This window comes from Macrotis lagotis, chromosome 1 (genome assembly GCF_037893015.1).
Source record: "Macrotis lagotis isolate mMagLag1 chromosome 1, bilby.v1.9.chrom.fasta, whole genome shotgun sequence".
Lineage (NCBI taxonomy): Eukaryota > Metazoa > Chordata > Mammalia > Peramelemorphia > Peramelidae > Macrotis > Macrotis lagotis.
The window spans coordinates 866,789,384-866,810,725 of record NC_133658.1 but is presented as its reverse complement, the minus strand read 5'-3'; the positions used below and the strand labels follow the sequence as shown (position 1 = coordinate 866,810,725).

The following is a 21,342-nucleotide window of genomic DNA, read 5'->3' as shown; positions in this document are numbered from 1 at the left end:
CCTTACCCAAGGGGCTTCCCCTCTCAGGGCCTTCAGTGCAGCATACTTTTATTTAATTATGGGATCAGATTTGATCTTTAAGTATCTTAGTATCACCTTGTCCTCCTCCAATTTACCCATGGTAGTACTTTGTGGTCATAATTCACCTTTAAATAGTGCTTTGAGACCCAGAAGGCACCCCCCCCCCAGCCTTTTTTTTTTTTTTGGTTTTTGCAAGGCAGTGGGGTTAAATGACTTTCCCAAGGCCACACAGCTAGGTTTAAGATGTGAACTCAGGCACTTCTGGCCAGTGCTTTTATCCACTCAGGACCAGTGCTCTTATCCACTGCAACACTTAGCTGCCCCTTGACAATCAATACTTAATTGTTAAGAAGTTCCCCCTTCTTTTTATTATAGTAAATATAACCTGAGCTCACTTTAGCTCTAGACAGGGCTTCATAATCTCCTATTGAAAGCCTATATTGACTGGCCCACCAGGAATGAATTATATAAGGTTGTTAAGAAGGAAGCAATGTGAAGTGGAAATAGACATTTTAATATTTAATCTCTGTTATTATTTTCTGTGCATATGAAAATGTTCTTTTTTTGTTTTAAGTTATGAATTTTTAAAAATCAGATAAGGTCACCTCTTAGATGGCCAGTATGACCAGAAAAGACATTGATCAATGTTGGAAAGGATGTGGGAAATCTGGGACACTAATGCATTGTTGGTGGAGCTGTGAACTCATCCAGCCATTCTGGAGAGCAATTTGGAATTATGCCCAAAGGGCAACAAAAATGTGCATACCCTTTGATCCAGCAATACCACTACTGGGTCTATACCCTGAAGAGATGATGAAAAAGGGCAAAACATCACTTGTACAAAAATATTCATAGCAGCCTTGTTTGTGGTGGCAAAGAATTGGAAATTGAGTAAATGTCCTTCAGTTAGGGAATGGCTTAGCAAACTGTGGTATAAGTATATGATGGAACACTGTTGTTCTATTAGAAACCAGGAGGGATGGGAATTCAGGGAAACCTGGAGAGATTTGCATGAGCTGATACTGAGTGATACGTGCAGAACCAGAAGAACATTGTACACCCTAACAGCAACATGGGGGTGATGATCAACCTTAATGGACTTGCTCATTTCATCAGTGCAACAATCAGGGACAATTTGGGGTATCTGTGATGGAGAATACCATCTGTACCCAAAGAGGGAATTGTGGCATTTAAACAAAGACCAAAGACTATTACCTTTAATTTAAAAAAAGGTATCTTACTATGTAGTTCTGCTATCTCTTATATTTTATTTTTTCCTTAAGGATATGATTTCTCTCTCAACACAATTTTAATCAATGTATAGCATGGAAACAATGTAAAGACTAATAGACTGCCTTCTGTAGGGGGTTGGAGGGTGGGAAGTGAGATAGGGGGTGAAAATTGTAAAATTAAAAAACAACAACAACAAAAAAGAAACAAAAAAAAAAGGCCAAATAAGCATTCTGCCAACAAATTATCCTAACTCAAATAATCATGAGTTAGTTAATGAATATTATCCCAGATTAAATAAAACATTGAAGACAGTTAAAAAAAATCAGGTGAAGTCACTTTCAAATGAGGACGAGAATTAGGAAAAACTTCATAGTGAAGGTGATATTTCAAATGTATTTTGAAGAGTAGATTGAATGAAAAAGTGATCAGCAATGTGAAAGCATAGAACATGTTTGTGAATGAAATTATTTGTTATCTGAAATATAGTACTCAAGATTCTTTGGAAATTGTGTAAACCAAAATACTTTTTTTTCTTCTATGCAGATACTTAAAGCTTTCACCAAAGCACCCAGAGTCTTACACTGCTGGAATGGACATCTTTGCCAAATTTTCTGCATATATTAAGAATTCAAGACCAGAAGCTAATGAAGGTAAAAAATACTAATTATTATGACGATGATGATGATGATGATTATAAATGAGTATTTTGAATCCAAAGAGTCTTATGGCTTATTAAAAGTTGACTAAGACGGTTGCCAATATAGATATTCCCCCTATTCTTTTCATGAGCTTTTAGTAGGAAGCTGCTATATGGGTAAAGCTGGTATAGACTGTCTGGAAACCAACTGCCCAAAGCTTTAGTTCCTTCTAGTTTGTGGAATTTATAATGTAGGTCTGTAATTAAAAATGTAAAAACTCTTTTTTAAGCTTTTGAGATACACAAAATCTAACAGCACCCCCTGAATTAGAATCTACAACATTGTTAGTCTGCTGCCAACCCCCAAATGGGTGTGTGTGTGACTGAGTGGCACTGGGTCGGTTTGGCAGTAGTGCTGCCCAGGCCTAGGCTAACTATCGACTGAAGGCAGCAGACCCGACATTGGCCTGAATGGTGGTCAGTCAAGCCCGTCATTGCCCGGGGGGCTTGTTGGGCTGGGTGAAGTTAAACTTTGCTTCAGAGTACACCCAAGATGAAGAATTTCTCACCAATATTAAAGGTAAAATTTTGAGGATTCCTCTCTTTTTTTAAAAATGATGAGTTTCTTGGAGTTTGTAAATGAAGGGTTTGTAAATGAATTTTCTAGTATTATAAAATGTGAGAGTACAAGTTAGAACCAGAAGGTAGCTCAAGTAGCTTCTTACTGAACACCAGTCCTTCCCAACCTTGTCTCTTTGTCTCTGAAGAGTACTAGACCTTTCTGTCTCTTGGGCTGATTCTTTATCATTGTGGTCTTCTTCACCCACCCCTCTCAGTTTTAATATCTGGACTTAATCCTACCTAATGTTAACTGGTTCTTCCAAAGCACTAATTCTATAGGACCAGTGTTATGACAAACATGAAAAACTTGGCAGGGGGAATTTGGTTAGGAGGGGTTGAGGAGGTGCAGGGAAGCCTGTGGTGGAGTGGGCAGGACATTGTCTTAGGAGTCAGGAGTCCTAGGAGACAGTCCTGGCTCCTTGAGCCTCAGTTTCTTCCTCTGTAAATTGAGGGAGTCGGACCAGATGACCTTTGAGGTCCCTTCCAGCTCAAAATCCTGGGACTTTAAAAAATAAGCTCCAGTTTTGTTTCTTTTCTTTTCTTTCTTTTTTTTTTGCAAGGCAAATGGGGTTAAGTGGCTTGCCCAAGGCCACACAGCTTGGTAATTATTAAGTGGCTGAGACCAGATTTTGAACCCAGGTACTCCTGACTCCAAGGCCAGTGCTTTATCCACTGCACCACCTAGTTTCCCCTTCCAGTTTTGTTTCTTAAGAGATTCAAGATTTTGCCTCCCATTCCTCTTCGAAGGCTCCTGGCATGGGAAACATTATTGTTGGTCAGGACAGACTAAAATCATTCTTTTCACCTTAAACTCTCAGCTGCTCCCAGAGGATGAGCTAAGTCAGGGGCCCCTCAGGTGCAAGCTTCTGGGTTTGTTGCTAGACACAAATGGATTGGGGATGCTGAAGAGTGCCAAGAGAAAAGAGCAAGACTGTTCACAAGTAGTGAGGGACTGGTTTTTAAGGTAAACTTGGCCCTGACACTTGCTAATATTAGGCTTTTGGCCATTCCTTGGGCAGGCAGTCATCCAAGGGAGCCGGGCAGTTCTTGCCTTGATTATTAAGTAGTGTTCCTTTGTTTTAGGACTTCTCAATTTGGAGATTGAAGTCCAGCCTTTTTTATCTTGGTTTTAAGAAATCTATTTCATGAAATGTTTTCCTACAATTAGAGGGAAAGGAAAGAACTTCCAGCAGGCAGCCCTTACTCCCAGTTATTAACCTGGCTCTCATAGCAGTTTTAATTTGAGCCATTTGTTGACTCTGAGGAAGGTTTGTATGCGGACAAGCCCTGGGCTTGGAGGGTTCCCCCCCTCACGCTGCCCAATTCTCAGGCCCTCACCTAGAGTTGTCTGTCCTCCTCAGTCATCCCTCTCTGTCCCCTTTTCTTCTCTGTGAGACTCCAAGACATTGGGACCACCTCTATGTGACCTCAGTTTCCTTTTCTGAAAGGAAAAGGCTGCACTATGATCCCTTTGAATTGAAAATATTCTTATGATCTCTTCATTATTGTTCAAAATTTTAATTGTTTAGCTTTCCTTTACTTACTTTTTAGCTACTTTTTCTCACTACTGAAATTTTAAAATGGTGTTTATGGGTTTGGAGTATAGTTGGATTTCATCTGATACTAAAGAAGAAAACCTTTTTTCCCATTTTAGAAATAATTGCCTTTTTGTGTGTCTTTGGGGGAAGGTGGGGAGGAAGTGACTCATGTGACTGTACTTTCTCCACTATTCTATTCCCTCTGCCCCTTACTAATTTGCTGCTGTCCGAAGTATATAGCCCACCTTGGCCAGCCTCAGACTCCTACAGCTGGGAGAAGGACCAGCACAATGAGCCTCCCGGGGCGGGACTTGGAGACCTTTAGATTAAATTACCTAGTAGTAAATAAGAATGTGCAGTTGCTACGTAACCCCCACTGCAGGGACCTGTTAACTGCTTGGAGACTTGAGAAAACAATCTTCCTTCTCACTCTTGAGTGTAATGGGTCTCCCTCATGGACTTTTGTTTGAAGGTCACTCATCTTTAAATGCAATTAAATCTTTACATAAGTCTGGCAATCCAGGACTGCCCAGAGCTCTCCCCTTGATGATCCCAGTCTGAAGGCTGCCCTGCCTGACTGTCCCAGAAGGCTTTCCTGAAACAAGCCCCAGAGAACCTGAATGAACACAAAGAGGTCTGGCTTTTGTCTTAATACTCTTGTTAAGTGTCTCTGACATCCGGGTGATCCTGGGTAAGTCCTTTCACCTCTTGTGGGTTCAGGTATTGGCCCAAAGGACTTTGGAGACCCAGGAGGCTGTGCTCCTGTGGAGGGACCTGCACCCCTGGCTTCCGACTCTAGGACAGGGCCCCCTGCCCTCCTCCCCATCTGTAGGCAGGCCCAGCCTCTGAGTGATGGAGTAGACATCTGTCAGCTCCAGCAGTATCCTGACTTGGGAGTGGTTGTCTCTGAGTTCTGATAGGGTCCTGAGACAGAAACTGAAGTGGCAGGCAGGACACCCTCTAGTGGGTCCCAATGCTTAGGCTCCCTAGGGTGTTTGAGCCCCTAGACATTTTGAGTCTGGCATTCGTGACCCTCCTTCCACCTCCCCTGTGTCTTCTTTTGATCCTATTCCACTCAGTTCCCCTTTATGCTCTGTCTCTGTGTGCATGACCTCGCTGCTCATGTCTGAACTTGACATCCCCCTCCTTGTCTTTGCCCAGGTGCCTTCTTGAATCCTCTCTGGCCTTTGTTCAGGTTTTGTGAAGGCTCCTCTTCCTGGTTGTCACCTTAGTCCAGCTTTGCCCTGCCCTCCCCCCGCGGCCCTAGGGTATGGCTTCTTTCCCTCTGCATACCCACCCGCCAGAGCTAGGCCTCTCTTAGGCCTCATCTCTCTGTCCATCTGGAGATTCTGGTGAGGGCCCCTCCCTCAGAGCAGGGACCACCTTGGCTCAGTATTTGTATCTCTTCCACCCAACACAATGCTTATCTACACTAGGGCTTAATAAAGAGCTTAGAAATGAGATTATGGAATCTCTCTGGGCTGGCTTGACTGTATCCTTGCTTGGGAGCAAGGGGATGATGTTTAATTTAGGAACAGATATTAAGGCTCATTTAGTCCCCCTTTATTTTACAGATGAGGAAACTGGCCTAGAGCCAAGATTTGAATCTATATCTCCTGAGTCCAGGTTGGGCATCTTTCCCATTACATCACATGGCCAGTCACCCCTTTGAACCAGACTTGGCGCTGAGTCCTGGGGATGCCACAGAAGGCCAAGGGCACCTGTCCTTAGGGAGTGGGCCAGTCACTTCAGGCTCTGCCACCTTCTCTGGAGGTCTTTAATACTGGGACCAGTATTAGAGGTCAGAGGTGGTACTGCCTGTGTGGTTAGGAATGGAAGCAGGCATGCCCCTGCTTCCCTAGGGTTCCCATCGTTGTGTCTCCCAGTCCATCCTTGCCCTTCTATCTTTAAAATGAAGCAGAAGCCTGGTGGAGTGGGGGCTGTGTTCCACATTGACCAAGTGCTTCTGTTTATTTTTAACTAGGAGGAGGGAGGATTCTCATGGACTTTAGGTTGCTGGAATGTGGTCCTGAGAAGGGAGCAGCTCTGAGCTTTCCAGGCCTCATGCTTCTTCACACTTTGTCACAACCCTCTGGAGTCCTGCCCCTGCAAACTGAGGCATCTTTCTAGATCCTCGGGGGTCTGGAGCTATTGTGTGGACTCCAAGGCCTCCCTCTGGCTCGTTCTCCTTCCTCCTGCTTGGGTGTAGCTTGCCCACCTCCTTTTCTAGACCTCCATATATATAGTAAGTGATTTCTGTACCGCTTGTGCAAGCAGAATGATGCCAGGCAAGAATAGCTGTGCTTTGGGCTAATCATTATAGGAGGCCATCCACCCTCCAGAGACTGCTTGTGAGTGGTTATGTCTTAACAGCTCCTAAGTCTTCTCACATTGGTTGACTAGTAGCTTACTTGTGAAGTAGTGTGCTGCCATGGATAGAAGGATGCCCTGGGAGGCAGGAACCCTTGGGTTCTAGTCCTGCCTTGGACCCTTTCTGGCCCTGTGATTTTTGGCAAGGTGCCTAATGGCCCAGCTTTCAGTTATGGAGAGTTGTTGATTCAGGTTGGTTGAGGGGAGTTTTCTCATATCCATGAAATCCCAAGTCCAGACTGTCCTCCACTCCTCCACCCCAACAGCCTACTTAAAAATTTGCCCCTTGTAAGTGTTTAATATTGTGCATTATGTATAAGACTTGATCATCAGTAAGTCCCTTTAATCTCCCAGCGCCCTAGAACACTAGGAGGCTCGAGGAGGTGGCCAGTGGGCTAGTGCAGAGGGGGAAACTCAGAAAGAAATGGCCACAGATTGAAGGTAAAGATCACCATGGCTTCACATTGACTTAGAAAATCACATATTAACACCATTGATATATTAGTGTGTTTTTATTTCTTTTGTTAAATATTTCTCAGTGATCTTTTCATCTGGCTTAGGAAACCTGGGAAGTGTCAGTGAGTGGACTGGGGTTGGAAACCTCTTAGAGAGAGGGTTTCCACTAGGAGCTCCTATAAAGAGGAAGGCATAGGTCTGGATCCTCCTCTCTGCCTCCCCCACGGCTCATTGTCTTCTAATATCTGTGTTTGCCATTTCTTCTGATAATCAACTGTAATGCACTTTGTCACTGTGAGCTTTTCTCTGTGCAAAAGAGATTGATGCTGCAAAAGGTTAAAAGAATAGAAGCTGAAGACCTTTTGGCATTGTACCCTCAGGGAAGCTGAGGGCTAGCTGATGGAAGGAGGGACTCAGGAACAGGGCCCAGTGAGCCTTAGAGCGGGGGCCTCCATATTCCTCAGCCAGGCCTCTCTCCACAAGGCTGAACTGACTTCCACAAGCTCTAATGAATCTGATCATGTGTTTTGTCTTTAACTCTGGTGGTAATTAGTGACCAAAGCCCAAGTACCAACCATCTGTAGAGTAAACGCCAAGGACAGGAGTCAGCTGGACAACCCATTTTTAACAGAAGAATACAGAGAAATACTAGGAATGAGGAGGATAGGGTCTGAACCTCTCACTTCATTACTGAGAGTGGGGCAGGCTGGCATCTCTGCTGCACTGTAGGTCTCTGGGATGACCCTGTATGTGTCAGAGGAAGGCATCGGGCCCAAGGCTGGTTGTTATGAGGCCAGCTCTCCATATCTGATACCATGCTGTCTGTCTGTATAGGAGAGTTATAAGGACAATTTTCATCTTAGGGGAAGAGAGGATCAAAAGTTCAAAAACTTTGAGCCTTGAATCAGTGGTTGTGAAAACTGGAATGAACTTCACAAATCATTTAGTCCATTTTGTAGGAGAGAAAAGTGAGACTGAGAGAGGTTCAACATCTTGCTCTAAGGTCCCATCTGGTTTTCCCAGGCTCTTTGTAGCTACCATGAAACCTTTCTGACTTGGGCACATTCCCTGCTTCACTGTCCCCGTTGCAGCTGCTGGCCTGAGATGCATTAGTTACGTTCCAGGACAGGGAACATTAGCCCCTTCCTGGGCTGAGATTGGATCCACTAAGTAGGCTAGCCTTCCTTAGCTCTGCATCTGTCCTGTTGGCCTCTTGCTGCTGCTACTGTTTCTGAAGGATGGTCTCAGAGCTGCTGTGCCCCCCCCCCCCCCCCCCCCCCCCGCCCTCTGCCCTTTGACTCCTGGCTCTGGGCAGCTCATCTCTCCTCAGATGCTCTCCTGGAAGCAGCCTTCCAGGGCACATCCTGCTCTCTGAGGAAACCATGTCTTCTAATATCTGCTTTCTTCTGACAAGTGTTTATATTTGGGAGAAGGCATGGACAGCTGCCTGTGTTGAATAACTGTAACTATGGATGTGTTGATGGTGCATTGCAACATACATTGAATGTTTGCATCCATCGTTGGTCACTGCTCAAGACTCCACTCCTGCCTCCCAGAACTGTGGAGTCCTGAGCAGTCCATCCAAGACCAGCTGGGCTTTCCCTAGTGGGGCCCCCACCTAGTACTCTGGGCAGATTGAGTGGAGGGAGGTCACTTTTGATGGGGAAAAGGAAAGACTTCCTGGAGGTTTCCCCTGGGCTGGGCTTGGACTGTAGAAGAGAAAGCTTTCATCAGGTATAAGGGGGGGGAGGGAAAACGAGGTGGGGAGTGGGGTGGGGTGGGCAGGGAGATGTCTTTGTGACTGGAGGGAGGTGGGAAGAAGGCCCAAGGAGAACCAGGGATAGCCAGGAGACCAGTGAGCCTCAACCAGAGCCAGGAGGGCTTGGAAAACCTCTGTATTTGCTAGAAGAAAAGTAAACAGTCTCCATTGTCCTGAATGTCTTTAACTTTTTGCTCTGAGCACTGCGGTTCCCTAGTTTGAATTCTTTTCTTAAATGAATGTTAGTTTATTTAGTGATCTCTAGTGCCCTCTGCTGCCTTTGAATTTGAATGTCTTTGGAGAAATAAAGGTGCTGCTTCTGGAGCTTCCTCAGCTGCTCCCTGCTCCACTTCTCATTTTCCTTACAGCTAAAGGCACCACTGTCCTTTGCTCATTGAGAATGGGGGGGAGGAGGGGGAGGAGGTAGCTAGAAGATGGAGCAGAGATCTTCCCCTCAGGTGAGCCTCACCACCTTCTGATACCCAGCAGCTGGACTTCATCATAAAGTGACTTTTGTGTCCAAGCCTGGGCGGCCTTATCTTTTAAATAAATGAGTTGGAATGGATGATTGTTCTCTTTCAGCTCTAATGCTAGTCAGTTCTAGAGATGAGACAGCATCCTTGTGGCCAATGGCTGCAACCATCAGGACTGGTGTTCCAAATGTTGATTTAGGTCTGGGACAGGTTGGGGGAAGTGTGGTCAGCCAAATCAAATCTCTCAGGAAGGCAGGGAGTTTAGTTCACTATTTAGGAGCAAAGCCACTGGACTCTACTGAGCCAGGGGACTTAGAACTAGATTCCAACATTCCTTCTAGCTCTTGTTCAGTCCTTTTGGTCCTGTCTAACTCTCTGTGATCTCAATTAGAGTTTTCTTGGCAGAGATACTGGAGTGGTTTGTCACTTCCTTACCCAGCTCATTTTATAGATGAGGGAAACTAAGACATATAGATGAAATGATTATCCCAGGGTCACACAGTTAGTATCTGAAACCAGATTTGAATTCAGGTCTTCCTGACTCTAGGGTCAGTTTTCTATATGCTGTGCCACTGAGCTGACTCCCCTTTGATTTTTACATCGATTATTTGGTTGTTTGTGTTTAGTATCATGCAATTAACACACACACACACACACACACACACACACACACACACACTCCTTTATTTCAGAAGAACATAAGAAAAAAAGGCCTATTTTTTCTTTTCTTCATACCTTGGCATTCCCCTTTCCCAGACTGAGCACCGATGTCCTTAGGTGTAGTGTGTCTGTCCACAGAGAACTTGCCGGTCTTTGCTGTGTCCATCTAAAGTGCCATCCCCTTCTTCTTTCAGCACTGGAGCGGGGCCTCTTGAAGACACTGCAGAAACTGGATGAGTATCTGAATTCTCCCCTTCCTGATGAAATCGATGAGAACAGCATGGAGGACGTGAAGTTCTCCACCCGTAAGTTCCTGGATGGCAATGAGATGACGTTAGCCGACTGCAATTTGCTGCCCAAACTGCACATCGTCAAGGTGAGCTGAGCCCACCCTCTGCCCACACCTCCCCCATCTGTTGCCTCACTTTATCTAAAGGCGTCAAGATGGGCCCCAGGAGGGCCATTGAGGTCAGGGCACCCAGTGGTGAAGGGGTTATATGATTGCCCTCCCCCAGTGAGGACCCCCAGGTGGAGGCCCTGCATAGCAGAGCAGGGTGCCCCAAGAAGATATTCAGTGGAGGAGTCTGAGTGCTTATCCATATCGTAGGGGGTATTGGGGAGCTGAGCAACCCTAGAGGAAAGGCCACCACAGCTGCCTTTTCTGAGTGTTTACTGCCATGATACAGAGTTTAAGTTGAGGTATGAACTAGAAAATTGAACTGAATTTTAAGTCAGAGGATCTGGATTCAAATTCTGACTCTGTATGATAAAGCCCCTTCTCTTTCTGGGCTTCCATCCTTCATCTGTAAAAGGAGGGGATTGGATCAGATGGCTTTACCCAGGGAGCCTTCTGGCCCTGAATCTATATACATGAATGCTGGGGGTGTGCACTTGTGGACAGAGGGAACATGGCCCTGCTCCCCACGATCTGTGTGTTTTAGGAGAGAACTTGACTCGCCTCCCCTGGGTCCTGAATTCCCCAATTGCCCAATCAAGACTTAGAGGGGATGGGAATGCCCTTAACTCTCTCCTAGGTCTAGCACCCTGAAGTTCTCAAAGATGCGTGGCAGCTGCCTGGATTGGGCATCCATGTTGATTCTATTGGTTTTTCAGTGGAATTCTCCCCATGGTTGATTCTGATGGGAAAAGTCATGCAGTAGGAACTGTTCCAGACCCATCTTTGCCTTGGCTGTTTCTTCTTCTTGCCCTACAACCAGATGTTCAGGGCCAATCCTCTGTGCATCCAGAGAATTAGTGCTTGGATATGGAGGAGCAACAGAAAAGTGGCTTGTCTTTTGATACTTCAAGCCACGTGTGGGTGCTCTACACAGCTGAACCCTTAGGAACCTGCCTTCACGAACTGCTGGAGTTGATATAACAATTGAACTTCTGGTAGCCACTCCCTTGGTGTTCACCCATCTCTGTAAGCCAGAGCATGTGCAGCCTTGGCCTGGCCTTGGAGAAGCTGGGGTTCCCTCTGTGCCAGGGCAGAACAGGAGGTTATAGAGGAGGCGTGGGAAAGATAAATCTGCTCACTGTGGCGTCTGTGTTTTTGTGTTGTAGGTGGTGGCCAAAAAGTACCGCAATTTTGTTATCCCGAAGGACATGACGGGCATCTGGCGCTACTTGACTAACGCAAACAGCCGTGATGAGTTCACCAACACTTGTCCTAGTGATAAGGAGGTGGAGATAGCATATAGTGATGTAGCCAAAAGACTCACTAAGTAAAGCAGCCTCCAGAGAGGGATGGCTTCCTGTCCCCCCCCCCCCTAACAGAACACGCTTCTTAACAGAAATCCTGCTCCTCTTCCTATCACATAGAGGTCATATTTTGCATGAACATGCAGTTACTCAAAATTAGGATAAAGGATAGGCCAGGTACAGTAGCTTTCAAAAATATACACTCCTGCGAAGTGTTGAAGTGGTCTTTTTTGGTGTGTTTGTTAACCCCATTTTTTCCTGCCCCCCCTCCAAATTTTGTTGAGTTTGGAGATAGTCCATCACAACAATATATTCGTCTGTAGGTGTTTGTCAGCTTTTCAGGGCACTCTGTCTGTTCCCTGTGGAGGTCATGAAGTTACAAAGAATTGAATTTACTTTTATTAAAATGATCATGGGAAACTTCACAAACTGTTGAACCCTCAATACATTCTATACTGAATATATGTGGATTTGGACTTCCTTCATTGTGAGTAAGGTTGTGCTGAGAGGCCACCGCTGCCTCAACAGCATCCAGCTGAGCCTCTCTTAGCCCCCTATGTAAGTGGGAAAGGACTTGCTTCCCCAGAAAAAAGATTCTCCAATAGACAAGCCCTTCCTTGGCAAGCTTTGTAGAAAAATTCCTTTTCCTCTTTTTTCTCCCTAAAAGCATTGATTAATTTCTTCATTTCAGTTGTAACCTCTCTGACAATGTTGTATAAACAGAATTTTGTAGGGAGAACTGGTGGTGCTGAGACCTTCCAGAGCATTATATTGTGACAGGAGGTGCCCATGGTGCGGGGGCTCCTTCTCACTAAATCTAACTTTTCATTTTTAGTCCTCACAAGAGAGCCTGACTCCATTTGGTTTGAATGGAAACAGGCTTCTTTTAGGTGGCTCAGAGCCTTTGCTCTGCATTAGGTTTTTCATGAAAATTTCAGTGAGGAAGTTCACTAGAATCTAGGTGACCTAGAGAGACATGGTCTGCTGCAACAGGAGTGTGATGATCAGCCACATGAGACACAGCATTGAAGGAAAGTTTGGAGGGACTCCAGGAACGTCTTGGGCAGTGTCTTGGCTCTCCATGACTTTCCCTGAACCTCCAGGCTCCATTGTTGATCCCCCTGCACCCCTCTCCACCTCCATCCCCACCCTGACCCAAGCTAGTTGGGGCCTCGTCACTCTTTTGGGGACATCTTGTAGCCACTGTCAGTGGGGGTGATCACCAACCACCTCTGCTCTTCTGTGAATCATCTCATGTGTCACCACCATAAAAACTATCCCCACCAGTCCAGAAAGAGCTGCCTGCTTCTAAGTTGAGGGTCAGATTTGTCTCCCTGAGGGATGGAAAGCAAGGATGGTGGGGGCAGGGGAACATTGGCCGTGTTTTATCAATCTAATTTTTTAAAAAGCTGGCATGACTGGTAGACAATGATTTGGTGTAGTAACCTTTTATAGTTTATAAAACTTGGAAGTGCTATTTCTTCTCAATTATAAAATGGGAATTTTCAGACCTCCTAATTAAAGTGGCAGTGCTCTCAGCCTTTTGTAGCCTAACATTTCATAAACATTAGCTTTAGGGCAGCAGCCTGGCTCTTCAGAGGGCCCTGCTTGTTCGTGTGTGTGTGTGTGTGTGTATGTATGTGTGTGTGCTACTTTACATACTATAAAGTTAACCCCATGTAGGAAAAATACAGAATCCTCAACAAAGGCCTATTTTGTGTTCCCCTGGCTTGGAAAGAAACTGGAGTCCGGCCACTATTATTAACCCTCTCGCAGATCAAATATGGGTAGATGGGTTCATTTTATTCCTGTTTCAAAAACTGTGCATGAAGACTCTTCCAGTACCAGAAGAAACAACTGCAGATCAGATCTCAGGCCCAAGGGGAGCCTTGGTCAGAGGGCCAATTCTACTCCCAGGCATCTCCACCAACCATCACCCTCCTTAGGAGATTGAGGCATTGCTCTTCTCTTGAGTCACAGGGGCTAAAGGAAAAAGGGAGGAGGAGGAGGAGGAGGGCATTTTATTTCTAGTCAAGATGAGAAAGGGAGGGAGGTAGTTTCTGGGGTGGCCCTGCCAGAAGCTGGGAATTCTCTGATCACATTTGGGTAAGCTGGGCCTTGAACCACAGGCACAATCAGCCTATATATGGCCTGTGCCCACCTCGTGTCAGCTTGACAGGGCTTGTGTCCCCTGGATACAGCTCGGGAGAGCCCAGGGGCAAAAGAGGACAAGGGAACTCTGACAGTGAGAGAGGGTCTCCTAAAGCTCTGCATTCCCTGACTTCATCTCAGCCTTTTTCATCACCTCTTGTCCCCCCTTCTTCATGAGAACTCAGCCAATCTGACAGGACTCAAGTTGAAGCCATCTTTCTCATTGTAAGAACGTAAGTTTCACTGCCTTTAGCTCTGTCTAAACAAGGATACTAAATAGTTAAGGAAAGCTGAGACTGTGGTAAATGAGTTCAAGCTGAGAAACTGAAAATTATAGGACTGTTGACTATAATCCTTGGCATGACCCAAGTGTCTGAGTCATCTCTGTTCTCAGATGCATGGTTGAATACCTGGAGGAGGGGAACAGGACCTGTTACTTTGTCATCTTAGTTTACTATGAGATGTCTACTGAATGGATCAGCCCAGGGGCAGTCAGGTGGCACAGTGGGTAGAACCCTGGCCCTGGAGTCAGGAAGACCTGAGTTCAAATTTGGCCCCAGACACTTAATACCCACTACATGACTTTGGGCAAGTCCCATTAACCCCACAAAAACCAATACCAAAAAAATTAAAGGATGAATCCTGAATGAAAAATTGACTTCATTGTTTCAAGTGGTGCAGAGTGATCCACTGGTGTGCCAGCAGCCACTAAAACTCTCACCCCTGGATGAATTTCCAGCACAGATATCTAGAGAACCCAGAGGCTCTGCCCACTCTCAGTGATGCCAGAAGGCATCCACACTCAGCTTGGGAAGCCTGTGCACAAGCTGACCTTGGTGAGGGAATACCAAGTGGGAATGTCATTGTGTAGGCAGCTGTACCCACCCTTGTCCACTATTGTTAAAAAAGATGGAAGATTGCTCTTTGTAATAAAAGATGAAAATGGTTTTGTATTTCCTGACTAGAACTCTTTAAGGCCTGTGTACTCTGCTTGTGGCAGGGCCTTCTCATCTCCTTGTTCTTCTTGCTATTGTTGAGTTTCCCCAAAGCTAAATGCAGTTGTTGTGTCATTTTTATTTCCACATGGCTATCATTCATTTAGAAACTAGCAAAGAAAGCAATATTTAGGACAAATAGGTGTTTATTTTGTTCTATGCCTATTTTGATACCCATCTCATATTGCAGTTAGGTGTGCTGAAGAACCTATTTTTTTGTGTGTTGTTTATAATCAGCTTTTAATTCAAAGAGAGAGACAAGTTTGTTAAGATGTAGTCAGTGTACCAGCCCATCTATGGCCCAAGGGAGGCTCCTGTGACCAGGCTTATGTTTTTGCCATGACAATAGGCTTAGCTCCTAAAGCTATTTCGTTGGACAAAATTGGAATATTTTCTGCAAAATTACTTGAATATTTCAATGGAAAATGTATTGTTAGTAGGTCTCTGTCATCCTTTCTCTCTGGAACCTCTTTTACAGATATACCAGTATACTGCTGGCAGCTATTGTTTAAAAAATAAAAATTATATTTTCACTACCAAAAATGATTTTTTTTTCTTCTCCCCTGTGGCCTGAAAACAGAACAGCTGAATCTATCAAGAGCAACTGTGGGATTAAGATCTATAGTCAATTGATCCCCAATCTTGTAAGTGCTTGATATGTATGTCCTAGTTTTATTTAGAATAGTTACAGAATGTAAAAATTGCTTGGAACCTCTGCGTACCAAAAATGGGCACTTTATGAATACAACTTCCAAAAGCTCTTTACACATAATGATGTTTCAAAGTAATTGGAGGAATAGCAGGTGCCCAAGAGTAGGCCAAGTCAACATAAGAAAAAGAGCAGCACTACTTGAATTGATTTGCTCAGTACTGTGCCAATCAAACTAACAAAGGATTTCTTTTGGTGTTGGAAAAAATACAATTTTTATTTTACTTTTTGTAAAGATAAAGTATCTCAGGGAAAATGGCAAAAAAATGGGAAGGAAGGGAATCCAGAAATAGAAGTGGTAGCAAGTAATATTTTTATCAAGCATACTATCAATCAAGCACTTTACAAAAATCTCAGTTGATCCTTATAATAACCCTGGAAGGTAGGTTCTATTATTAACCCAACTTTACAGATGACTAAATTGAGGCAGACAAATGACTTGTTCAGGGTCACAAACTGGTAAGCATTTGAAGAAATTTCAACTTGGTTCTGCTGCACTCTGGGCCCATTCTGTCCATTGCACCACCTACCACAGATGTAGAACTAGATTTCAAACTAGTTAAAAACAGTAATCGTTAAAAAGGCTTTGGTTCGAGTTAACTCCATGAGTAGACAAACAATATACAGAAACAACTGAATACAGTAGACTAGTGTTTGATAAACTCAACTACTATAGTAATAATTGGAAATAGCTTGGCGGAAACTGGGTATAAGGTCTGACATTGTATATCAAGATGAGTTTCAAATGGGTGTGACTTAAATATAAAGTTTGATGTCATAGAGGCACAAGGAAGAAAATCTTTCAAATCTAAGGATACAGGAAGACTTAGTAACCAAGCCAAATGAAACAAAGGATAGAGAGGCTTGCAGAATAGGATGGGCAATTTTGATGATCTGTAAGAAAGTTTTGACACAAAACCAATTTGCTAAAATTCGAAGGGAAGCAGATGATGGAGAAATCTTTGCAGCAAGTTTCTCTAATAAAATCTCATTTCAAGGGGTGGAGCCGAGATGGTGTAAAGGCAGGGACTCATCTGAGCTCTCACCACTTCAAATACCTTTAAACAATGACTAACCAAATTCTAGAGTAGCAGAACCCACAATAAGACTGAGTGAAACAGTTTTATAACCCAAGACAACTTGGAAGATCCACGGGAAAGGTCTGTTGCACTGGGGTTAGAAAGGGCCCACGGTGCAACCTGGGCCATGCTAAAGCAAACTGGCTCTAGTCATCTAGGAATAGACCACAGGGTGCCTGGGTCCCTGGGGGCACCTGAGTATATGGCAGTGGGGGCAGTTTCCAGACTGAGCCTAGAGATTGCCTAGGGAAGGTCAGCAGGAAAACACCAGGACGTGAGTGGAGCTCAATTCATCGTAGGCTTCAGTGCAGACTCAGTCCCTGGGGACCAGGAGCAGACCTAGGGAACCACCTGGCAGGGAGCCACCAGCAGCTGCTTACAGAGCTCTCAGCCCACAGATGAATGGTAGGGGGGGTCAGGGGAGACTGCAGAGACCTCTTTACTATCCCTGAGGCAGGGCTCTGTTATGCCCATACTCAGATCCAGGTTGTAGTCAGGGCCCCAGTTTCAGGAAAAGGAGCAGAAGCATGACAGCTCATTGCCTGCAGTAGAGCAGGGACTTTCCTCACGGTTCCAGGACAGAGGGGAGTGCTTGTGGTCACCCACAGACCAGAGCACAGGCCAGGAGAGCAGTCGGAATCTCTCATAAGACTTTGGAGAAATCAAGAACTTTCAGGTTCCTGGAGGAGTGTCCCTGCAAACAGCTTGGAACTGTGCATCCTCCATCCTAGAAGCAGAACCCCACTTAAACAAAGAATTAAAATCAAGTTATAGACTAGGGAAATGAACAAACAGCAGAAGAAAAAAATCTGACTATAGACAAGTACTTTGATATTTTGGAGCATCAAAATACACAGAACATTAAAAAGTCAAAAGCTTCTAAATCCAAAACCTCCAGGAAAAAAAATGTGAATTAGTCTCAGGCTATGGAAGAGCTCAAAAAGATTTTGAAAATCAAGTAAGGGAAATAGAAAATTGGGAAGAGGAATGAGAGTGATGTGGAAAAATGAAAACCAAGGCAGCAGCTTGGTGAAGTATATACAAAAAAAAAAAAATACTGAAGAGACGATCTTAAAAACCAGTCTGCGTCAAATGTAAAAGGCAGTCCAAAAAGGTCAATGAAGAAAAGAATACCTTAAAAAACAGAATTAGAGGGGCAGCTAGGTGGCATAGTGGATAAAGCACTGGCCTTGGAGTCGGGAGTACCTGGGTTCAAATCCAGTCTCAGACCTTAATAATTACCTAGCTGTGTGGCCTTGGGCAAGCCACTTAACCCTGTTTGCCTTGCAAAAAACCTAAAAAAAAAACCCCAAAAACAAAACACCAAAATTAGCCTGATGGAAAAGTTGATACAAAAGCTCTGAAGAAAGCAAGTCCTGGGGTAGGTAGGTGGTACGGTGGATAGAGCACCGGCCTTGGAATCAGTAGAAGTTCAATCCAGCTTCAGACACTTAATAATTACCTGTGTGACCTTGGGCAAGTCACTTAACCCATTGCAAGTCACTTAACCAAAATTAAAAATAAAAATAAATAAAAAAAGAATTTTTCAAATGTAGAGTGGAACTAAGGGAAGCTGATGACTGAGAAATCAAGAAACAATAAAAAAAATCAAAGAATGAAAACTAGAAATTGTGAAATCTCACTTGAAAACAGATCCAGAAGACATCATTTAAAAATTATCGGACTACCTGAAAGTCATGAAGCCTAGACTTCATTTTTCAAGAAATTCTCCAGGAAAACTGCACTGATGTCTTAGAAAAAGAGCATTCCACTGATCACCTTCTGAAAGACATCCCAAAATGAAAACTGCCAAGAATGTTATAAACAAATTTCGAAATTCCTAAGTTTAGGAAATATTACAAGCAGTCAGAAAGAAACAATTCAAATATCGTGAAGCCTCGGTCAGGATTACAAAGGATTTAACGGCATCTACATTTAAGGGCTCATAGGACTTGGAATATGACATTCTATAAGGGAAAAGAGCTTGGATTTCAAATAAGAATCGGCTACCCAGCAAAACAGCATACTGTTTCAGGGGAAAAGATGTTGAACATTCAGTGAAATAGGGGACTTTCAAACTTTCCTGATGAAATGACCAGAACTGAACAGAAAATTTGATGTTCAAATACAGGACTTGGGTGAAGCATAGAGAGGGTGAACAGGAAGAGCTAATTATGAGGGATTTAATGATGCTGAATTGTGTGTATTCCTGCATGGGAAGATGATACTGATAATGCATATGAACCTTTTCATTAGGGCAGTTAGAAGAATGTATAGACAAGACACAGGAGGAAGTCAAATTTGAAGGCATAATATATTAAAAAGATGGAGTTAATGAGGGAGAAAAGGAAAGGAGAGGTAGAATGGGGGTAAGTTATTTCACATAAAAGAGCAAGAAAAACTTTTGTAATGGAATGGAAGGGGGGAAGGTGAGGGGGAGTGAGCGAGCCTCACTCTCATCAGAAGTAGCTCAGGGAATAACATACACACTCAACTGAGCATAGGAATCTTTCTTATTCTAGAGGAAAACAGAAGGAAATAGATGGAAGAAAGGGGATGGGGGAGGGAGAGGGGATGTTGATAGAAGAGACAGAATATTGTGGGAGGAGTGAGTCATATGCAACACACTTTTGGGGAGAGAGAGGGTAAAAGGAGAGAATAAAATAATTAGAACTGAGGGAAGTAGGATGGAGGGAAATACAGCTGGCAGTAGCAACTGTAGGGAAAAAATATTGAAGTAATTTCTCTGATGGACTTATGTTAAAGAATGCTATCTAACCATTTTATCCCCAATTGACAAATGGTCAAAGGATATGCAAAGGCAATTTACAGATGAGGAGATCAAAGCAATCCATAGCCATATGAAAAAATGCTCTAAATCATTAATTATTAGAGAAATGCAAATTAAAGCTTCGCTGAGGTACCACCTCACACCTCTCAGATTGGCCAGTATGACCAGGAAGGATAATGATCATTGTTGGAAGGGATGTGGGAAATCTGGGACACTATTACACTGTTGGTGGAGCTGTGAACTCATCCAAACTTTCTGGAGAGCTATTTGGAACTATGCCCAAAGGGCAACAAAAATGTGCATACCCTTTGACCCAGCAATACCACTACTGGGTCTATACCCTGAAGAGATGAGGAAAAAGGGTAAAAACATTACTTGTACAAAAATGTTTATAGCAGCCCTGTTTGTGGTGGCAAAGAATTGGAAATCCAGTAAATTTCCTTCAATTGGGGAATGGTTTAGCAAACTGTGGTATATGTATGTCATGGAACACTATTGTTCTATTAGAAACCAGGAGGGATGGGATTTCAGGGAAACCTGGAGAGATTTGCATGAACTGATGCTGAGTGAGATGAGCAGAACCAGAAAAACACTGTACACCCTAACAGCAACATGGGAGTGATGTTCAACCTTGAAGGACTCGCTCATTCCATCAGTGCAACAATTGGGAACAATTTTGGGCTGTCTGCAAAGGAGAGTGCCATCTGTATCCAGATAAGGAGCTGTGGAGTTTGAACAAAGTACAAGGACTATTCCCTTTAATTCGGAAAAAAAAAACCAGATGTCTTATGGTTTGATCTGGTTACCTCTGAGAATTCTGTTCTCTTTAAGGATATGATTTCTCTCTCATCACACCCAATTTGGATCAAGGTACAACATGGAAACAAAGTAAAGACTGACGGAGTGCTATCTGTGGGGTGGGGGTGGGGGGAGGGAAGCAAGATTGGGGGAAAACTGTAAAACTGAAATAATATCTTTAATAAAGATTAAAAAAAAAAGAATGCTATCTATTCCAGAGACAGAACTGATAGCATCTGAATATAGACTGAAGCATAAAAGTAATTGAGAAAATAAGTGCAATAAATAAAACTATAAATCAACATAAAAGTATGCCCAAGGTTCTACCTTTAGCCCTCAGGAAAAAAAAAAACCCAAAATCTTTGAGACAGGGTCAGAAGAGTTTTGTGTTTGCTATTCTTCCAGAAATTTTCTTCAACAAAAACAAAATAAAGATTCTTTACAGAAAATGCCTAATCAAGATTCCATTTAAATAATGATTAAAATAACCCTATACATATATAATGGATTTTTTTTCATTCTCTATTTCACTTGACCTTCAAAAAGGTAGTGGTAGGCAAAAACATCAGGGATTGTTGTTCCCAATTTTATGGATAAGGAAACCAAGTCCAAAACAGTAGAAATGATTTATATTGGATCATAGACCTAGTCAATGACAAAGCCTAGAACAGAAACCACATCTTTTGACTCTAACTCCAAGAATTCTTTCATTAGACTATATTTTCTACCTCTAATAAAAGTTTAATGAAATGGAAAAAAAAGTAATTTAAGAGAGGCTGGAGCCAAGATGGTGGGGAGAAGTCAGGAACTTTTTTAAGCTCTCCCAGGGTTTCCCTCAAAAACAACTAATCAAGCCTCTAAACAGATTTTGGAGTAACAGAATCTACAAAAGAACAGAGTGGAGCATAAGTTCTGACTCAAGTGGAACATGAGTGTGCCTGGGGCAGGACAGCTGTGTGAGGCAAGGATCAACCAGAGGTTTTGAGTACAGGATTGATCTCCAGTGAAGGCCCTGGAATCTGGGTTCTTCAGATCAACTGCACAGCAGGCCAGCTAGAACTCCAGAACAGGGATTCCAGACCCCCATTATACTAGCATGACTGGACTGGATAGCCCAACCCAGCAAGCTGCTTGAATTCTCAATCAGGAAGGTCTATCCCAGTGAGCAAGTCACTGGTCTTCTCAACACAGACTGCCCAGTGACAAAGTTCCTAATTCTGATGCAGACAGCCCAATGAACAAGCCCCTGGAGTTCCCAATGCAGACAGCTCCAGGGAGATGAGGAGGCCTCTAAGGTTCTTAATCCCAAAGGTCTGTGAGTGATCCCTATCCCAACAAAAGAACCTTGGG

General features: G+C 43.7%; 1 protein-coding gene across 3 annotated transcripts in view; it reads left to right on the top strand.

Annotated features, from left to right (window-relative positions):
* The window catches only part of CLIC4 (chloride intracellular channel 4), an 84,112-nt gene extending 70,991 nt beyond the window's left edge, over nt 1-13,121 (top strand). For all 3 annotated transcript variants that reach the window (XM_074218098.1, XM_074218096.1, XM_074218099.1), the window contains exons 4-6: nt 1,798-1,904; nt 9,963-10,144; nt 11,332-13,121. In XM_074218098.1, coding sequence (XP_074074199.1) covers nt 1,798-1,904; nt 9,963-10,144; nt 11,332-11,496 — 454 coding nt within the window. In that variant the 3' untranslated portion in view covers nt 11,497-13,121. The remainder of the gene's footprint in view (nt 1-1,797; nt 1,905-9,962; nt 10,145-11,331) is intronic.
* Nucleotides 13,122-21,342: the final 8,221 nt, after the last annotated feature.